General features: G+C 46.0%; 1 protein-coding gene across 1 annotated transcript in view; it reads right to left on the bottom strand.

Annotated features, from left to right (window-relative positions):
* LOC140205471 (paired box protein Pax-6-like) overlaps positions 1-19,191 on the bottom strand; it is a 29,120-nt gene extending 9,929 nt beyond the window's left edge. Inside the window, exons 1-4 of the mRNA XM_072273079.1 lie at positions 19,183-19,191; positions 12,559-12,724; positions 7,031-7,189; positions 530-612 (exon numbers count right to left, since the gene is read on the bottom strand). Of these exons, the coding sequence (XP_072129180.1) occupies positions 530-612; positions 7,031-7,189; positions 12,559-12,724; positions 19,183-19,191 (417 nt within the window). The remainder of the gene's footprint in view (positions 1-529; positions 613-7,030; positions 7,190-12,558; positions 12,725-19,182) is intronic.
* Between the last annotated feature and the right edge of the window lie 1,231 nt (positions 19,192-20,422).

Here is a 20,422-nt window from a genome sequence, read left to right as displayed (position 1 = left end):
TTAACAGCATGGTCAAAACAATAACAGGGCAAGATTAAATGTGGGGTTACCTGTATTCATTTTATAAAGATCAAAGTTCAAAGTAAATTTATTACCAAAGTACATATATGTCATATACAATCATTTTCTTGTGGGCATTAACAATAGCTCATCCTGAACCAATGTGGATAGCTTCAACCACCACAAATCTGAACTGACTCTATGACCTACAGACTCACTTTCAAGGACTTCTTACAACTTATTTTCTCAGTATTATTTTTTATTTTGCACAGATTGTGTTTTTTTGTACATTGGTTGTTTGTCAGTCTTTGTTAATGTATAGTTGTTGTGTAAATTCTATTGTAATTTTGTTCCTATAAATGCCTGCAAGAAAATGGACTCAAAGTAGTATCCGAGCTATGTACTTCGATAATAAATTTATTTCAAGCTTTGAACAAGGATCTAAGGAGGACCTTATTTGATTAGACAACTCACTGAAGAAATGCTGAGTTATTTATACTCATAGTGACATGCGACCCTCTCCGGTTACCTGTATTCTGGCTTCAGGCAAGTCGATTTTGGCTGCTAGCCTTTCTCTGGCAAAGACATCTGGGTAGTGAGTGCGTTCAAATTCTTAAGGAAGAAATAAAAAGAACCAAGTTTACAGTGTGTCCTACACAAGAGCCATTGTAGAAAAAGTAAAATTCATTTAACTCTAGGATTCATCTCCCCACAGATCCCATATGATTGCATCCAGCTGTAGTCCAGGAATTGTACTGTAGCATCATGGCTAAGTTAATTAATTGCTAATTGGTCTATTATTGGTAATTGTTTTTTAATTGTCATGTGTACTGAGATATGTGTTTTTGTTTGCGTGCCATGCAAGCAGAACATTCCATACTCAAATACACAAAGCAAATAGGAATGGAATTGGTTTCTATTGTCATATATATGGAGATACAGTGAAAAACTTACATCCAGAGACTTCAGAGTGTTCTTAACAGAATCCTCCTTAAATTTTCATACTCTTTAATCTGTAAATAGTAATACTTGATTCTGTGCTCTTAATGAATATTAACAGTGCAGAATATAGTGTCACAGTTTTTAAGGACTAGCTTTATTTCTCACACGTACATTGAAACATACAGTGAAATGCAATGTTTGCGTCAGATCAAATCAGTGAGGATTGTGCTGGGCAGCCCACAAGTGTTGCCATTTTAAGAGCGCCAACAACTCACCAACTCTAACTGCATGTCTTTGGATTGTAGGAGGAAACCAGAGCACCTGGAGGAAGCCCACACGGCCATGGGAAGAAACTACAAAGTCCTTACGGGCAGCAGCAGGAATTGAACCCTGTCTGGTGGTCGTGAGCTGGTATTGTAAAATGATGCACTAACCACTCACTGCCGTGCTGCACAGAGTTACAGAGAAAGTGCAGTGAAGTAAGTAAAGCCCAAGGGCCAAGACTAGGTAAAGTGAGAGATCAGGAATTCATCTCTTAACATATGGGAGATCTTTGTAAGAGTTTTCTAACAGCAGGATAGAAGCTGTCCTTGAGGCTGGCTGTACATGCTCTGGAAGGAGGGGACAAGGGACAATGACCAGGGTGGAAGGGGTCCTTAATTATGTTGACCTCTTACCCAAGGCAGTGAGAAGTAAAGACAGACTACTATCCAGAAAGCTGAACTGTTGATTGAGAGGTGAGAGGTTGCACCTCACAGAAGGGAACTTAAATGCAAGTAAACAATTAAATGTGGAATACTAGGCTCGGAAACTGAGCATTGGGGGCTCTTAGTGAGATAACAGGCTCTTAAAGGTAGTTGAGATGTCATAATTTTGGGGAGACCTCACTTGAAATATTGCGTGCAGTTCCAGTCACTTACTCTAGGATGTCGTTAAACTGGGAAAGAAGCAAAAAAGAATCATAACGATGTTATTGGGACTGGAGGGTTTCAAAATGCAAAGTAAATGTATTATCAAAATACATTTATGTCTTCATATATATCCCTGAGATTCAATTTTCTGATGGGTATTCATAGTAAATACAAAGAAACAGCAATGAAAATTTGCACACAACGCGATGGACAAACAACCAATATCCAAAAGACAGCAAACTGTCCAAATACAAAAATTATTAATAAAAAATAAATAAATAATAAATATCAAGAACATGAGATGGGAGTCCTTGAAAGTGAGTTCCTGGGTAGTGGAACCAGTTCAGTGTTGGGGTGAGTGAAGTCTAAGGCTCGGTCTACAGTATACCTATGAGGGGTGTAGATAGGGTAAATGCAAGCAGGCTTTTTCCTCTGAGGTTGGGTGGGACTACAACCAAAGGTCATGGGTTAAAGGTGAAAGGGGAAAAGTTTAAGGGGAACATGATGGGAAACTTCTTCACTCAGAGGGTTGTGAGAGTGGAAGCACAAGTGGTGCATGTGAGCTCAATTTCAATGCTTAAGAGAAGTTTGGGTAGGTACCTGGATAGTAGGGATATGGAGGGCTATGGTCCCAGTGCAGGTCAATGGGAGTAGGCTGTTTAAGCAGTTCCGGCATGGATTAGATGGGCCAAAGGGCCTGTTTCTGCACTGTACTTTTCTATGACTCTATGAGTTACAAGGAGGCACTGAATCAGTTAGGACTGTTGTCCCTGGAGCAAAGAAGACCGAGGGATGGCCTTATAGAGGATAACAAAATCTTGAGCAGCATAGATAAATTGGGTAGCCACAGCCTTTTTCCCAGAGTAGGGAAATCTAAAACTAGAGGGCGCTTAGGGTGAGAGGGGAAACGTTTTAAAGGGTCCTGAGCAGCAAGTTGTTGCGGTCATACAGAGATGGGTATGTGGAGCGAACTGCCAGAAGAAGTGCTAGAGGTGGGTATAATGACAACAATTTTAAAGATTTTTTTTAAAGTTTAGCTTTATTTGTCACATGTAAATCAGAACATTGAAATATGCAGTGAGACGCAGCGTTTTGCAAGGATTGTGCTGGGCAGCCTGCGAGTGTTGGCAAGCTTCCGGCACCAACGCAGCATACTCCTAACCCTAGCCTGTACTTCTTTGGACTGTGGGAGGAAACCAGAGCATCTGAAAGAAACCCACACAGTCACAGGGAGAACGTAAAAACTCCTTACCGACAGCAGGGGGAACTGGATCCCCCATCTTACAGCTGGGGCTGTAAAGCGTTACGCTAGCAGCTACACTATTTGATGTTTACGCTACCTCGCCATGTATTCAACCTGAGCCTGAGGCTCCGGAGGGGTCCTGTACTGTGGAAGACATCCTGCCTTGTCCCTGTGCCAAAGACGCCGCGCCCCAGTGGCCTCAATGACTACAGACCGGTGGCATTGACCTCCCACATCATGGAGAGACTTGTTCTGGGGCTGCTCCGGCCTATGGTCAGGCCACACTTAGATCCCCTCCAGTTCGCCTACCAGCCCCAACTAGGAGTTGAGGATGCCATCGTCTACCTGCTGAACCGTGTCTATGCCCAGCTGGACAAGCCAGCGAGCACTGTGAGGGTCATGTTTTTTGACTTCTCCAGTGTATTCAACACCATCCGCCCCGCTCTGCTGGGGGAGAAGCTGACAGCGATGTAGGTGGATGCTTCCCTGGTGTCATGGATTCTTGATTACCTGACTGGCAGACCACAGTACGTGTGCTTGCAACACTGTGTGTCCGACAGAGTGATCAGCAGCACTGGGGCTCCACAGGGGACTGTCTTGTCTCCCTTTCTCTTCACCATTTACACCTCGGACTTCAACTACTGCACAGAGTCTTGTCATCTTCAGAAGTTTTCTGATGACTCTGCCATAGTTGGATGCATCAGCAAGGGAGATGAGGCTGAGTACAGGGCTACGGTAGGAAACTTCATCACATGGTGTGAGCAGAATTATCTGCAGCTTAATGTGAAAAAGACTAAGGAGCTGGTGGTAGACCTGAGGAGAGCTAAGGTACCAGTGACCCCTGTTTCCATCCAGGGGGTCAGTGTGGACATGGTGGAGGATTACAAATACCTGGGGATACAAATTGACAATAAACTGGACTGGTCAAAGAACACTGAGGCTGTCTACAAGAAGGGTCAGAGCCATCTCTATTTCCTGAGGAGACTGAGGTCCTTTAACATCTGCCGGACAATGCTGAGGATGTTCTATGAGTCTGTGGTGGCCAGTGCTATCATGTTTGCTGTTGTGTGCTGGGGCAGCAGGCTGAGGGTAGCAGACACCAACAGGATCAACAAACTCATTCGTAAGGCCGGTGATGTTGTGGGGATGGAACTGGACTCTCTGACGGTGGTGTTTGACAAGAGGATGCAGTCCAAGTTGCATGCCATCTTGGTCAATGTCTCCCATCCACTACATAATGTACTGGGTGGGCACAGGAGTACATTCAGCCAGAGACTCATTCCTCCGAGATGCAACACAAAGCGTCATAGGAAGTCATTCCTGCCTGTGGCCATCAAACTTTACAACTCCTCCCTTGGAGGGTCAGACACCCTGAGCCGATAGGCTGGTCCTGGACTTATTTCATAATTTACTGGCATAATTTACATATTACTACTTAACTATTTATGGTTCTATTACTATTTATTAGTTATGGTGCAACTGTAACGAAAACCAATTTCCCCCGGGATCAATAAAGTATGACTATGACTATGACTATGACTCCCCTCTTTTAGTGTTTTGTACTTTATCCCCGAGTCTGTCACTACTGTTCTGACTGGTTATCATCAGTTTCTCAAGCCACTCTTTCTGCCTCTCACCTTGTGCTTTGCATACGGCTCAGTCGGTTGCAGTTTGAGTTGGAAGGGAGTAGAGTTCAAATCCCTCTCCACAGATCCGAACACTCTGAACTATGGCTAACTCTTCAGTATAGTACTGAGGGAGTGTTGCACCACTGAATATACTGCCTTCTCCTAGAGACACTAAGCTAAAAGTTGCTTATCGTCTCATGTGGATGGAGAATTAACACATGGTGCTGTTTTGGCGAACAGCACTCGAGATTCTAAAGAGGAAACCAAAACTTTTTATAGACATGGAAAGAGCGAAAGAGTTGAGAGTAGGTGTTGGACTACAGGAAAATAACACTGCAGAGGTAGTAAGGAGGAGGCAAGGAAATGGTGGAAAAGTTTAATAAGCATTTTGCATCAGTCTTCACTGTGGAAATCACTGGCAGTACGCCAGAAATTCAAGTATGTTGGGGCAGAAATGATGGCAGTTGCTATTACTAGAGAGAAGGTGCTCGGGAAGCTGAAAAAGTCAGAAAGTAGATACGTTGCCTGGACCATATGGATTACATCCCATGGTTCTGAAAGAGGCTGAAGAGATTACAGAAGCATTAGTAATGATCTTCCAAGAATCACTAAGTTCTGGCATGGTTCCAGAGGATTGGAAAATTGTAAATTTCACTCCACTCTTCAAGAAGGGAGAGGGGCAGAAAGGAAATTATAGGCCTGTAAGCCTGTTCTCAGTGGTTGGGAAGATATTGGAGTCAATTGTTAAGAATGTGGTTTTGTGGTTTTGGGGTACTTGGAGGCACATGATAACATTGGCCAAAGTCAGCATGGTTTCCTTAAGGGAAAATCTTGCCTGACAAATCTGTTGGAATTCTTTGAGGAAATAGCAAGCAGGTTAAACAAAGGGGAATCAGTGGATGTTATGTACTTGGATTTTCAGAAGGCCTTTGACAAGATGCTGCACATGAGACAGCTTAACAAGATAAGAACCCATGGTATTTCAGGAAAGATATTAGCAATGAAAGAGGATTAACATAGGCAGAAGACAAAGAGTGGGAATAAAGGGAGCCTGCTCTGGTTGGCCACTGGTGACCAGTGGTGTTCAGTGTTGGGACTGCTTCTTTTTACGTTATGTGTCAATTATTTGGATTACAGAATTGATGGCTTTGTGGCCAAGTTATGGATGATACAAAAATTGGTGGAGGGACAGATAGTGTTGAGGCTGCAGATGGACGGATTATGAGAATGGACAAACAAGTGGTAGATGGAATATAGTGTCAGGAAGGGTATGGTCATGCACTTTGATAAAAGAAATAAAGGCGTAGACTATTTTCTAAATGGGAGGAAAATTCAAAAAGCTGAGGTGCAAAGGGACTTGAAAGTCCTCATGTAGGAATCCCTAAAGGTTAACTTGCAGGTTGAGTCTGTGATGAGGAAGGCAAAATGCAGTGTTAGCATTCACTTCAAGAGGACTAGAATATAAAAGCAAGGATGTAATGTTGAGGCTTTATAAGGCACTGGTGAGGCCTCACTTGGATTATTGAGGGTTGTTTTGGGCCCCTTACCTAAGAAAGGATGTGCTGACATTGGAGAGGGTTCAGAGCAGGTTCACAAGAATAATTCTGGAAACAATCGGGTTTTCATATGAGGAGTGTTTGATGGCTCTGGGTCTGAATGAGGGGCGATTTCAATGAAACATTTTGAATGTTGAAAGGCCTAGATAGAGTGGATGTGGAGAGGATGTTCCTATAGTGGGGGAGTGTAGGACCAGAGGGCACAGTCTCAGAACAGAGGGATGTCCATTTAGGAAGTTCTTTAGCCAGAGGGTGGCAAATCTGTGGAATTCATTACCACAGGCTACCGTGATGGCCAAGTCATTAAGGGTATTTAAGGTAAAGGTTGATAGGTTCTTGATTAGTCAGGGTGTGAAAAGTTATGAGGAGAAGGCCAGGAGAATGAGGTTGAGAGGGAAAATGGATCAACCATGATGAAATGGCAGAGCAGACTTGATTGTCCATATGGCTTCTGTGTCTTATGGTCAAAGATGTACGGGTAAGTCGGAGTTAGTAAGTTGTGGACATGCTCTGTTGGTGCCGGACATTTGCACTGTCCCCAGCACATTCTCAGACTGTGTTGGTCGTTGGTGCAAACAACACATTTCACTGTATGTTTCCATGTCTCAATGTACATGTTAAAGCTAATCTTTAATCTTCGGAAGAATGAAGTGAGGTCATGCAGTATTGAGCTACAGTGAGGGAAAGGCAAAGTTCTGGAGTCAGGTTTGCTCTGTGTTTATTTACACGAGTCGCGTGGCCCTGTGATACCTTTCTCCAGCGCCTCGATCTGATCCTGTGTGAAGGAAGTGCGGTTTCGCTGGAGTTTCCTCTTAAGCTGGAGTCGGATCTGGGACTCATCGGAATCTTCTCCATTCACGCTGATCCCACTGCCGCTTTCTCCCCTGACCTCCAGCTGCTGGCAGCTGTCTGTTTGAAAGCAGAGGGGTGCACAGTCAATGTTTCTCTGGTAGGAAGCTCCCTCGCCTTTGGGTTAAGTGAAGTAGCTCTCTAAAGTGTACTGGTCTTAGAAGAAGGGAAGATGAGCTTAAACAGCGTAACTCAAGTCCTCTCAGAATGTTCCAAAGAGCTTCACCACCACCGGAATCTCTCTGTTGCCATTGGAAACACGGAAGCCACCGTTTGCACAGCAAGATCCCACTAACAGTGCTGTTGTGATTGCAGCACCATCTGTTGCCAAAATGAAGAGTGAGATATACAGATTGCCTGGGGCACTACAGAATGACTTGTTCACTGCCTTCCAGCCACCTGAGAGCAGAAAGGGCCTCAGTTTCAACATCTCGTATATATAAAGGGTCACCCAAAACTTTGACTATCTGCCCCACTCCACAGATGCTGCCTGACCTGCTGAGTGTTCTCTGTTTTGAGATATTCGCCTTCAGTTGGGTAAATTAAACTGCATTAGGATGAAAATATGAAAGGTGTACCCTTGAGTTAAAGAGACCCACAGCACAGACCAAGACACTTATCTACCCGAATTCAATTTGCCTGTGTTTGGCCCAATTCCCTCTAAACCTTCCCTATGCATGTACCTCATCCAAACATTTTTAAACATAATTGTACCCAGCTCTGCCATTTCCTCTGTGAGCCTAGCCTTCACTATCATTCCACTCCCACCTTAAACCTATGCCCCTCTGGCTTTAGAGTCCATGGAGCACCGAACATTACAAAATAATACAGGCCCTTTGACCCATGACGTTGTGACTTTCTCCAAGAGCAATCTAGCCCTTCCCTCCTACATAGTCCTCCATTTTTCTTTCTGTGGGTGCAGAATCTTCACAATTACAGACAGCAGGGTTCCTTCAGGTTGTCATAGCCAGGGAGAGAGTAGCGAGGATAAGCTCCCACTGTCTATTGAATGCTCCCAGGTACATGTGTATCAAATAGCCTCGGCGACCAAGTCCAGCTCCTAGCCTTCACCCACAATGTTTTAACTACTCTATGATCAATCTAACCCTTCCCTCCTACATAGTCCTCCACCTCTCTCTCATCCATGTGCCTATCTAAGAGTCTCCTAAATGCCCCTAATGTATCTGCCTCTACCAGCACCCCTGGCAGGAGGCTCCACACACCCACCACTCTCTGTGTAAGGGATTTACTTCTGATGTCCTGCCCCCATACTCCAATCACCTTAAAATGATGCCTTCTCATGTTAACCATTTCCACCCCGGGAAAAGCTTGAGGGAGCCTACTCAGGGGTAACAGTGTCACCCACGGAACTAGAAGTGACCGACCACACACTCAGCCTGCAGGACCAGGGGAAAGCAGGAGAGGCCAAAGTCAGGCCACTGTTGGCCACCTTACTCCTCTGCACTATAGCCAATTCAGGCCAACATGGTGCACAGTATGATTGCTAAGAGGGCATCCGCAAGGTGCAGGAACCTCAAGCAAAATAAGCACAACCGCTGTAACCATGGGCGCCACAGTAACATAGCAGGTAGAGTGACACTATTACAGCTCAGGGCATCAGAGTTAGGAGTTCTATTCCGGCTTCCTCTGTAAGGAGTTTGTACGTCTTTCCCGTGACTGCGTGGATTATTTTTCCAGGTGCTCCCGTTTCTCCGACAGTCCAAAGGATTACCGGTTAGTAGGTTAATTGGTCGTTGTAAATTGTCCTGTGATTAGTCTAGGGTTAAATAGGCAGGCTTCTGGGTGGTGAGGCTCGTTGGGCTGGGAGGGCCTGATTCACATGGTATCTCTAAATAAGATAAACCAACTACTCAGGAAACAACAGGACAATGTTAGTCAAAGTTTAAATGACAACCAAAAAGCTGCAGACACCAGAAACCTGAAATAAAAAAAGCAAAAGTGCTAGGAACATTCAGTAGGTCAGGCTGCATCTATGGAGAGACAAATAAAGTTTAGCATTTCTGATCGCAGCCTCTCCCAGACAAATAAGATAGTTTAAAGTTATGATACAGAATAGGAGCGAGAATGGACAGGTAACTCAAGCCATCCTTTGGCAGCAAAGTGGGAGGTGGGGTGTGAATGACAGTGAAAGACAGTCTGGAACCAGAGGACCTGGAAAATTAACAATTGGAACTTATCGTCCAGTTTCCAGCAGCAACGTCGCTCCCTGCTCTGTCTCCAGCAGTTTCTGTGAACTGGTCCAACGGCTTGTTGAACAATTCAGGGGCAGGGCTGGAGGGTGGGTGTACGGATCGGGCTAATGGCCATGTGACCATGAAAGCCACAAGGGATGTCCAGCTGTGGCTGCAAAAGAAGTCCAGGGCCACGTCATACAGCGTAATATCCTACTGGCTGGTGGGTCACCATGGAAACATCCACTGTCATCAGGGAAAACAACCTGTGCTTACGGAGCAATATTTCTATCAATCCTGCCTAATACTAGCGGGCATGCATTAATGTGAGAGGGGCTAAGTAAAAAGGGAATAGAGTCAGAGGCATAGAGCACTACAGCACAGAAACAGGCCCTTTGGCCCATCTAGTCCATGCTGAACCGTGATTCCACAAAGTCCCATTGACCTGCACCTGGACCAAAGACCTCCATACACCTACCACCCATGTACTTATCCAAACTTCTCCTAAATGTTGCAATCAAACCCACAACCACCACTTCCACTGGCAGATCATTCCACACTCTCGCCACCCTCTGAGTGAAGAAGTTCCCCCTCAGGTTCCCCTTTCACCCTTAACCGATGACCTCGAGTTCGAGTCTTCAGCTGAAGAAGCCTGCTTGTATTTGTAGCCCTCATAATTTTGTACACCTCCATCAAATATCCCCTCATTCTCCTACACCCCAGGTAATAAAGTCCTAACCTTTCCCTACCACTCAGGTCCTCAAGTCCCAGCAATATTATTGTAAAGTTTCTTTGTACGTTTTCAATCTTATTGTTATCTTTCCTGTTGGGGGGGTAGGGGTGGGTAGGGGAGGCAGGTTCTTTACATCAAAAGTGGGAGGTGCCTGGAATGCTTTGCCTGGGATGATGGTGGTGGCAAATACAATAGAGGCTCTCAGATAGGCTCATGAATGTGCAGAGGATGGAGCGATGTGGCCATTGTGTAGGCAGAAGGGATGCAAATAGACCTTTACTTATTATTTTAATTAGTTCAGCTCAACACGTTCCTGTAATAATCAGTTCCAGGTCCGATGGTCTAAATCCCAGAGAGAATACTCCACAGTCAATATACTTTTCTGACTGTTGCAGACAGAGCAGCTTTCCAGAAGCATGTTGGAAGCTGGATTTATCTATACTTACAATTCTCAGTTGAGGGAAAAATATTGGACAGAGAGATTTCCCACTGCGGGAGAAGACAAGGACAGGGGGAGATTTCCCCCTGTGGGAGAGGGTAAGGACACGGGGAGATTTTCCCCTGTGGGAGAAGGTAAGGATACGGGGAGATTTCCCCCTGTAGGAGAGGGGAAGGACATGGGGACATTTCCCCCTGTGGGAGAAGGGAAGGACAGGGAGATTTCCCCCTGTGGGAGAGGGTAAGGATACGGGGAGATTTCCCCCGGTGGGAGAAGATAAGGACACAGGGAGATTTCCCCTGTGGGAGAAGGGAAGGACATGGGAGATTTCCCCTGGTGGGAGAAGGGAAGGACGGGGGGAGATTTCCCCCTGTGGGAGAAGGGAAGGGTGGGGGGAGATTTCCTCCTGTGGGAGAAGGGAAGGACGGGGGGAGATTTTCCCCCTTGGGAGAAGGTAAGGACACGGGCAGATTTCCCCCTGTGGGAGAAGGGAAGGACACGGGCAGATTTCCCCCTGTGGGAGAGGGTAAGGACAGGGGGAGATTTCCCCCTGTGGGAGAGGGGAAGGGCAGGGGGAGATTTCCCCCTGTGGGTGAGGGGAAGGACACTGGGAGATTTCCCCTGTGGGAGAAGGTAAGGACACAGGGAGATTTCCTCCTGTGGGAGAAGGGAAGGACACGGGGAGATTTCCCCCTGTGGGAGAAGGTAAGGATACGGGGAGATTTCCCCCGTGGGAGAAGGTAAGGACACCGGAAGATTTCCCCCTGTGGGAGAAGGTAAGGACACGGGGAGATTTCCCCCGGTGGGAGAAGGGAAGGACAGGGGGAGATTTCCCCCTGTGGGAGAAGGGAAGGACAGGGGGAGATTTCCCCCTGTGAGAGAAGGGAAGGACACAGCAAGATTTCCCCCTGTGGGAGAAGGGAAGGACACGGGGAGATTTCCTCCTGTAGGAGAAGGGAAGGACACGGGGAGATTTCCCCCTGTGGGCGAGGGGAAGGACTCGGGGAGATTTCCCCCTGTGGGAGAAGGTAAGGATACGGGGAGATTTCCCCCGTGGGAGAAGGTAAGGACACCGGGAGATTTCCCCCGGTGGGAGAAGGGAAGGACAGGGGGAGATTTCCCCCTGTGAGAGAAGGGAAGGACACAGCAAGATTTCCCCCTGTGGGAGAAGGGAAGGACACGGGGAGATTTCCCCCTGTGGGAGAAGGTAAGGCCTCTGTTTTACATCTGAACCTCCAATAGCACCATCCCACTGCTCTGCGCAGAGAGGGAGAAGCACCTTGTGTTCAGGCTCCTGAAGTGGGACATGAACCTGCAGTAAACAGGAACAGAACTACAACCTGGTCTGTCCACAGGCAGCAGAGAAAATATTATCGCTGGAGAAGACTACCTGGCTTATCAGATCAACGTCCGGCAAATAGGTTCCATCCGGCCCTCATCCCACCTTCCAGATTCAGGTCCACCACTCTTCAAACTGTTGAAATGTGGTGAGGACTCACAGCCTGCATTTGGAGCACTGTGAACAGTTTTGGACCCCATATCTAAGGAAGGATGTGCCAGCATTAGAGAGGGCCCAACGGGGCTTCACAATCATCACCTCAGCAATGAAAGGGTTAACGTGAAAAGAGTATTTGAGGGCTCTGGGCCTGTACTCGCTGGTGCTTAGAAGAATGAGGGGAATCCTTCAGAATATTGAAAGACCTAGATAGATTGGACATGGAGAGGATGTTTCCAATAGCGGGAAAATGTTGGACCAGAGGGCACAGCCCGAGAACACAAGCATTGTTGCTTTAGAACAGAGATGAGGAGGAGGGTGTTGAATCTGTGGAATTCAGTGCCACAGACGGGTGTGGAGTAAGGCCAAGTAATTGGGTATATTTAAAGCAGAGTTTGATAGGTTTTGACTTGTATAGGCATCAGAGGTTATGAGGAGAAGGAAAGAAAATGGAGTTGAAAGGGAAAGTATTTCAGCCATGATTGAATGGCAGACTTGATGGGCTGAATGGCTTAATTCTGCTCTGATACCTTATGGAGACATATCTTTGTGCCGAGTCACTGGCATTACCTGCACTGGCCTGTCCTCCCACTGAGGTTCCCTGGTACCAGCCTGACCGTGCTCCCCAGCTCCCCGGCGGTACGTTCAACATCCGTAACTTGTTGTACATCCCATCGGCTCCCATTGGGTGATCCTCAGCAGCCAGGGTGCGCAGAGCTCCGCCTGCAGACAGAACCTAACACAGGAAACAGAATTCTGGGATCAGTCTGCTCAGTACACTAGGAACACAACAGACACTGATACAGGCAGTTGGGAGGTGAGTGCAATGGATTCGTTTTAAGAAACTTATTTGGAGATACAGTGTACACAGGCTCTTCTGACCCAACGAGCCACACTGCCCAGCAGCCCAGAGCCCAGTACTTAACCCTAGCTTAACCGCAGGACAATTTACAATGACCAACTAGCCTACAAACCGGTACATCATTGCACTATGGGAAGAAACCAGAGCATCCAGAGGAAACCCACGCGCACAGCAGCGGGATTTGAACCCGGGTCACTGGCGCTGTAGAGCGACATGCTACCTGTTGCCTTATAATGTAAACAAGGGGGCAAGTTACAGAATGGAATCTGATTGGGGGACATTTATCTAAAATCCCTGCACTAGTGAGTTGTGGACTAAAATATAATTGAGGGTTTGAAGGGGGGGAGTATACATTTTATTCATTCCAAGGGCATGAGAATCACCGTCCAACATTTATTGATCATCTGTGTCTGCCTTCTTGAGTTAACAACAAGCAATCTTCTGGACAAAGTCAATAGGGCAAGCAGCATCCTTGAAGATGTTTCAGGTCAGTCTTTACCCAGGTCTCAACCGGAAATATCGACAATTTCTTCCCCCTACAGAGGCTGCTCGACTGCAGAGTTCCTCCAGAGTTGGTCTGGATTCCAGCATCTGCTGTCTCTTGTGTCTCCGTCTGAACTGTTGTAATATTTCATCCAAAGCATTCCCACAGTGCTGTTGGAGAAGGTGCTCCAAGAGTTAGACGCAGGTGACAACGAAGGAACACTGATATACTGTATTTCAGGATGTGGGGTGACACTGGTCATAGCCGGGGGAGGAGGTGGAGATGAGCTCTCACTACCTATTAAATTCTTGCAACGGCCTGTGTCTCAAATAACCAAGTCCAGCTCCTGGTCATGCTTGAATTTCCAGCATCTGCAGAATTCCTGTTGCTTGTCCTGGTCTTCACATGTAGTTTAGCTACTAAGCCCAGTGGAACCAATTCTACTGACAGGAGAAGGGGCAAAGGGAGGCTACTGGAGCCTTAAAACAAGTCATTCTGGGCAGATGGGGCTTGTCAGCCATGGTAGGCAGTTCATCTAGGAGAAGGAAAACTCTGATCTCAAACCCCCACTGCCTTGCAGCTGTACCCGCTCATGGGGAAGGCTTCAGGAGTAAACCCCAAAGAAAAGTCCCTGTGGCAGTCCTACACAGAGTTCAATGCTGACTGGTAACTCCAATGACACTGCTGTGCCAAACTGCATTGGTCTCTGCTGTTCATTTGGATTCATCAGCTGCGTGGAGAAGGAGAGCCTGCTGGATGGGCAACAGCTTACTCTCCATGTCGTACTGTCCTGGCCTGTGTATCAACAGCTTGCTCTCCATGTCGTACTGTCCTGGCCTGTGTATCAACAGCTCACTCTCCATGTCGTACTGTCCTGGCTTGTGTATCAACAGCTCACTCTCCATGTCGTACTGTCCTGGCCTGTGTATCAACAGCTCACTCTCCATGTCGTACTGTCCTGGCTTGTGTTTCAACAGCTTGTTCTCCATGTCGTACTGTCCTGGCCTGCGTATCAAAAGCTTGCTCTCCATGTTGTACTGTCCTGGCCTGTGTATCAACAGCCGCTCTCCATGTCGTACTGTCCTGGCCTGTGTATCAACAGCTCGCTCTCCATGTCGTACTGTCCTGGCCTGTGTATCAACAGCTTGCGTTCCATGCCGTACTGTCCTGGCCTGTGTATCAACAGCTCGCTCTCCATGTCGTACTGTCCTGGCTTGTGTATCAACAGCTTATTCTCCATGTCGTACTGTCCTGGCCTGTGTATCAACAGCTTATTCTCCATATCGTACTGTCCTGGCCTGTGTATCAACAGCTTGCTCTCCATGTCGTACTGTCCTGGCCTGTGTATCAACAGCTCACTCTCCATGTCGTACTGTCCTGGCTTGTGTATCAACAGCTTATTCTCCATGTCGTACTGTCCTGGCCTGTGTATCAACAGCTTATTCTCCATATCGTACTGTCCTGGCCTGTGTATCAACAGCTTGCTCTCCATGTCGTACTGTCCTGGCCTGTGTATCAACAGCTCACTCTCCATGTTGTACTGTCCTGGCCTGTGTATCAACAGCTTGCTCTCCATGTCGTACTGTCCTGGCCTGTGTATCAACAGCTCACTCTCCATGTCGTACTGTCCTGGCTTGTGTATCAACAGCTCACTCTCCATGTCGTACTGTCCTGGCCTGTGTATCAACAGCTCACTCTCCATGTCGTACTGTCCTGGCTTGTGTATCAACAGCTTGTTCTCCATGTCGTACTGTCCTGGCCTGCGTATCAACAGCTTGCTCTCCATGTTGTACTGTCCTGGCCTGTGTATCAACAGCCGCTCTCCATGTCGTACTGTCCTGGCCTGTGTATCAACAGCTCGCTCTCCATGTCGTACTGTCCTGGCCTGTGTATCAACAGCTTACTCTCCATGTCGTACTGTCCTGGCTTGCGTATCAACTAACGCAGACAGCTGGGATGCAACATCCATGGTCAACCCCAACCATCCAATGGAGGGCCTCAATGGTGTGGCTCAAAGGGGAACTTCCAGGTAGTGCTGATCCCTGTGGTGAGGAGAATGGATTTTGGAGTGATGTCTGAGCTGCCTTGCCCTGACTGAGCTCAAATTTGTTATGTGCTGCTGGGACTGCTCTCGTCCAAGTGAATGCTGAGTGTTCCATCACACTCCTGATGCTGGAAAGGCTTTGAGGGCATCAAGCATGATCTACTCACTGCCAGATACATAGATACTGTGTACTGGTTTAAGTTCAGTTCAAGTTTATTGTCATCTGACTGTACGTATATACAACCAAATGAAACATCATTCCTCTGGACCACAGTGCACCCACAAAACAAATATCACACACAGCACATAAAACAAAATATCACCATAAATGTTAATAAAATATAATTCAAAATTGCATGAAGTTTGCAGAACTGGTAGACAGTAAACGGTTCGCTGTCCTAGTGACGAGACCTTGGTGGTCTCACAGCCTAAGGGGAGAAGTTGTCTGCCAGTCCTGTTGCTCCTGTACCTCCTTTCTGAGGGCAGTGGCTCAAAGAGTTCATGGAGCACAGGGGGACTGTGGTCACCAGAGCAAGTGAGAGACTGAATCTCTCTCAGCCGCAACGTGTCTGTGATGGTCCAGCGGTGTATCTGGTCGGTGGTGGCACTCGAGGATGTCCATGGTGGGGGAGTCAGCAATGGTAACAGTGGTCACAAGATCAAAATAAAATAATGTACATTCAGGATTGAGTTACTGATGGGAACCAAATTAAAGGGGATTTGAATAAAATTCTACTTGCATTAGAGTAGGCTGGAATTATAACTGCAGGTTTGAAGGGAAGGTGGGTATATTCTTCCATTCATTTACAAGTTTTGAGCATTTCAGGCCAGTATTTGATACTCCTCCATAACCACCCTTGAGAATGGTGAGCTACCACCTTTAACTGTTCCACCCCAAAGATGCTCCCACAATTCTGTTGGAGAAGGAGGTTCTAAGAGTTGGACTCTCTCTTGTCAGAGATATTTCAAGTCGGACCCTTGTGTGTGCTGTCTCAGAATTATAAATACAGAGAAGTTATACTATATAACCCAAGTGATTGAAGTGGGAGGCCGTGTTTAGATTTCCAGAAACGGAGGAGTGAGATGCAGCCTAGAATCTAATTGGGGTGGATGAAATGATCAGGTAGCTTTTATGAGTTCAGGTTGCCATGGTAACATAGCAGTTACGTAAAGCTTTCCAGCACCAGCAATGAGGGTTCAATTCCCGCCACTCTCCCTGTGACCGAGTGGGTTTCCTCCTGGGGCTCTGCTTTCTTCCCACATTCTGAAGATGTACAGGTTACGGTTAGTAAGTTGTGGGCGTGCTACGTTAGTGAGTTGTGGGCGTGCTATTTTAGTGAGTTGTGGGCGTGCTATGTTGGCGCCAGAAACATGGCGACACTTGAGAGGTGACCCAAGCTCATCTTCGGACTGTGTTGGTCATTGACACAAAACAGCACATTTCACTGTGTGCTTTAATGTTTCAATGTTTGTGTGACAAATAAAATTAATCTCTTGCTACAGGGTGAAAAAAATCACACTGGTTTACACAATGTGTTGAATAACAATGCCTAGGACATGAGAAATGTCATCAGCTTTTACCTATTAGAGTTTATAGAAAAGTACAGCACAGAAACAGGCCCTTCAGCCCATCTAGTCCATGTCAAACTATTTAAACTGCCTATTGCCTACAACCTGCACCCAGACCTTATCTCTCCATTCCCCTTCCATCCATGATCCTACCTAAACTTTCCTTAAACGTTGAAATTGAAATTGCATCTATCACTTCCAATGGCAGCTTGTTCCACACTCTCACCACCCTCTGAATGAAGAAGTTTTCCCCTCACATTCCCCTTTAGCATTTTGCCTTTCACCTCTAACTCATTACCACTAGTTGTAGCCTCATCCAACCTCAGTGGTTGTATTTACCCTATGTATACCCTTCATAATTTTGTATACCTCTATCAAATCTCCCCTCAATCTTCTATGTTCTAAAGAATACAGTTCTAATCTTTTCAATCTCTCCTTATAACTCAGGTCCTCTAGTCCCAGCAACATCCTCGTAAATTTTCTCTGTACTCGTTCAACCTTATTTACATCATCCCTGTAGGTAGGTGACCAAAACTACACACAATACTCCAAATTAGGCCTCATCGATGACTTATACAACTTCAATATAACATCCCAACCCCTGTACTCAATATTTTGATCTATGCAGGCCAATGTGCTAAACATTTTTTATGACCCTATCTATCTGTGATACTAATTTCAATGAATTATGTATCTGTATTCCCAGATCCCTTTGTTCCACCACACTCCTCAGTTCCCTACCACTCACTGTGTAAGACTTTCCTTGGTTGATCCTCCCAAAGTTCAACACCTCACACTTGTTGGCATTAAATTGCATCTGCCATTTTTCAGCCTGTTTTCCATCTGGTCCAGTTCCCTTTGCAAGCTTTGATAGTCTTCGTCACTGTCCACTGCATCCCCAATCTTGGTGTCATGCACAGATTTGTTGATCCAATTAATCACATTATCATCCAGATCATTGATCTAGATGACAAACAACAATGGACCCAACACCGATCCCTGTGTCACTCCACTGGTCACAGGCCTCCAGTCAGAGAGGCAACCATGTACCACCACTCTCTGATTTCTCCCACAAAGCCAATGTTTAATCCAAGTTACTGCCTCATCTTGAATGCTGAACCTTCTTGAGAACTTCCTATGCAGGACCTTGTCAAATGTCTTGCTAAAGTTCATGTAGAGCACATCCACTGCCTTGCCTTCATTAACTTTCCTGGTAACTTCCTCAAAAACTCTATAAGATTGACAGGACATGACCTAGCATACACAAAGCCATGCTGATATCCCTAATCAGTCCATGCCTATCCAAATACTCATATGTGCAGTCCTTTAGGATACCTTCCAGTAACTTTCCCACTACTGATGTCAGGCTCATTGTCCTACAATTTCCTGGCTTATTCTCAGAGCCTTTCTTAAACAGCTGAACAACATCGGCTATCCTCCAGTCCTCCAGTACCTCATCCTTCGCTAAAGCTGATTTAAATATCTCTGCTAGGATCCCTGGAATTTCTGCACTTGCCTTATACAGGGTTCGAGGGAACACCTCATCAGACCCTGAGGATTTGTCCACCCTAATTTGTCTCAAAACAGCAAACACCTCCTCCTCTGTAATCTGTATAGGGTCCATGACCTTGCTGCTGCTTTGCCTCACTCCTATGGACTCTGTGTCTATCTCTCAAGTAAATACAGATGCAAAAAAATCCATTTAAGATCTCCCCCACTTCTTTTGGCTCCATGTATGGATTACCATTCTGACCTTCCAGAGGGCCAATTTTGTCCCTTGCTCTGAATATATCTGTAGGAGCCATTAGGATTCCCCTTCACCTTGTCTGCTCGAGCAACCTCATGGTTTCTTTTTTAAACGTTCTATTGAATTTCTTATGCTCCTCAAGTTCCTCCCTGCTTATACCTGCTATGAACCTCCTTTTTCCTTAATCAGGGCCTCAACATGTCCCAAAAACCAAAGTTCCCTGCACCTGTTATCCTTGTCTTTTATTCTGACAGACAAACACAAGCTCTGTGCTCTCAAAATTTCACTTTTTAAGACGTACCAAGTACACCTTTGCCAGAAAACAGATTGTCCCAATCCATACTTGCCAGATCCTTTCTGATACCATCAAAGTTGTCCTCTCTCCAATTTAGAATCTCAACATGAGGACCAGAGATATCTTTCTCCATAATTACTTTGAAACTAATAACATTATGATCAGTAGATGCAAAGTGTTCCCCTACTCAAACTTCTGTCATCTGCCCTGTCTTACAGGAGATTTAATACCGCATTCTGTCTAGTTGGGACTTCCATGTACTGATTAGGAAACTTTCCTAAACACATTTGACAAACTATCCCATCTAGTACTTTTACAGTATGGGTGTCCCTGCCAATATGTGGAATGTTAAAATCACCTACATACTATCACAACCTCATGTTTCTTGCAACAGTCTGCAATCGCCACAGGTTTGAGAGAATAGGCAGGACCTTGATTTCACAGCTCAGGATCCAGTGACTTGTTTCAGTAGGGAGACAAGAAGGGCAAAACCTACAAAACATGAAGTTATAAAATCAAATCAATTAAATTAACTTGCCTCAGTCATGAGATTTGAGAGAAGAATTTTTGGACCAAGAGATGAGGTGCATGAGGAACCTCAGAAAATGACTTTCAATTGATGGTCGACCATAAGTATAGGTGAGAAACTCTCTGCCAGTTTATGATAGCTTTCTTTGGTCCATTAGGTAGCAGAAGCTGGAACCTTCAAAGGCACAGACAGAGGAGCATTAATAAAGTCATTAGTTACTTCAAATTGTAATTCTTTTCCAAAAATTCCAATAAACAAGTGAAAATGCTTCTTTTATAAAATGTAACTTTCCATCTCTGCTTTCTCTATTCCCACTGCCTCGCCTTGTCTTTCTGAAGGATCTCGTTATCATGTCTAAGTGTAGACACAGCAAACTTCGTCAGACAATCTACTGTGGGAACCACCACAAGACGCTTTGCTGGGGGGGGGGGTCAGTCACAGTGTTGTCATCAAAAGGCAACTTGACCAACTGCATCAGTGAATAGTCTGCTGGGTTACAATAGGATGCAGAGTGGGGCTGAGAAGTGGCAGATGGAGTTCAACCCAGATAAGTGTGAGTGGTTCATTTCGGAAGATCAGATTTGAAGACAGAATATAAGATTAATGGCAAGACTCTTGGCAGTGTGGAGGATCAGTGAGATCTTGGGGTCCATGTCCATAGGACACTCAAAGCTGCTGCACAGGCTGACAGTGTTGTTAAGAAGGTGTATGATGTGATGACCTTCATCAACCATGGGACTGAGTTCAAGAGCCAGGAGGTAATGTTGCAGCTATATAAGACCTTGGACAGACCCCACTTGTGGTACTGTGGCAACACACATAAAAACTGTTGGTGAATGCAGCAGGCCAGGCAGCATCTCTAGGAAGAGGTGCAGTCGACGTTTCGGGCCGAAACCCTTCATCA

This window comes from Mobula birostris, chromosome 11 (genome assembly GCF_030028105.1).
Source record: "Mobula birostris isolate sMobBir1 chromosome 11, sMobBir1.hap1, whole genome shotgun sequence".
Classification (NCBI taxonomy): domain Eukaryota; kingdom Metazoa; phylum Chordata; class Chondrichthyes; order Myliobatiformes; family Myliobatidae; genus Mobula; species Mobula birostris.
The sequence above is the reverse complement of the archived record's forward strand: the minus strand, read 5'-3'. Positions and strand labels throughout refer to the sequence as shown.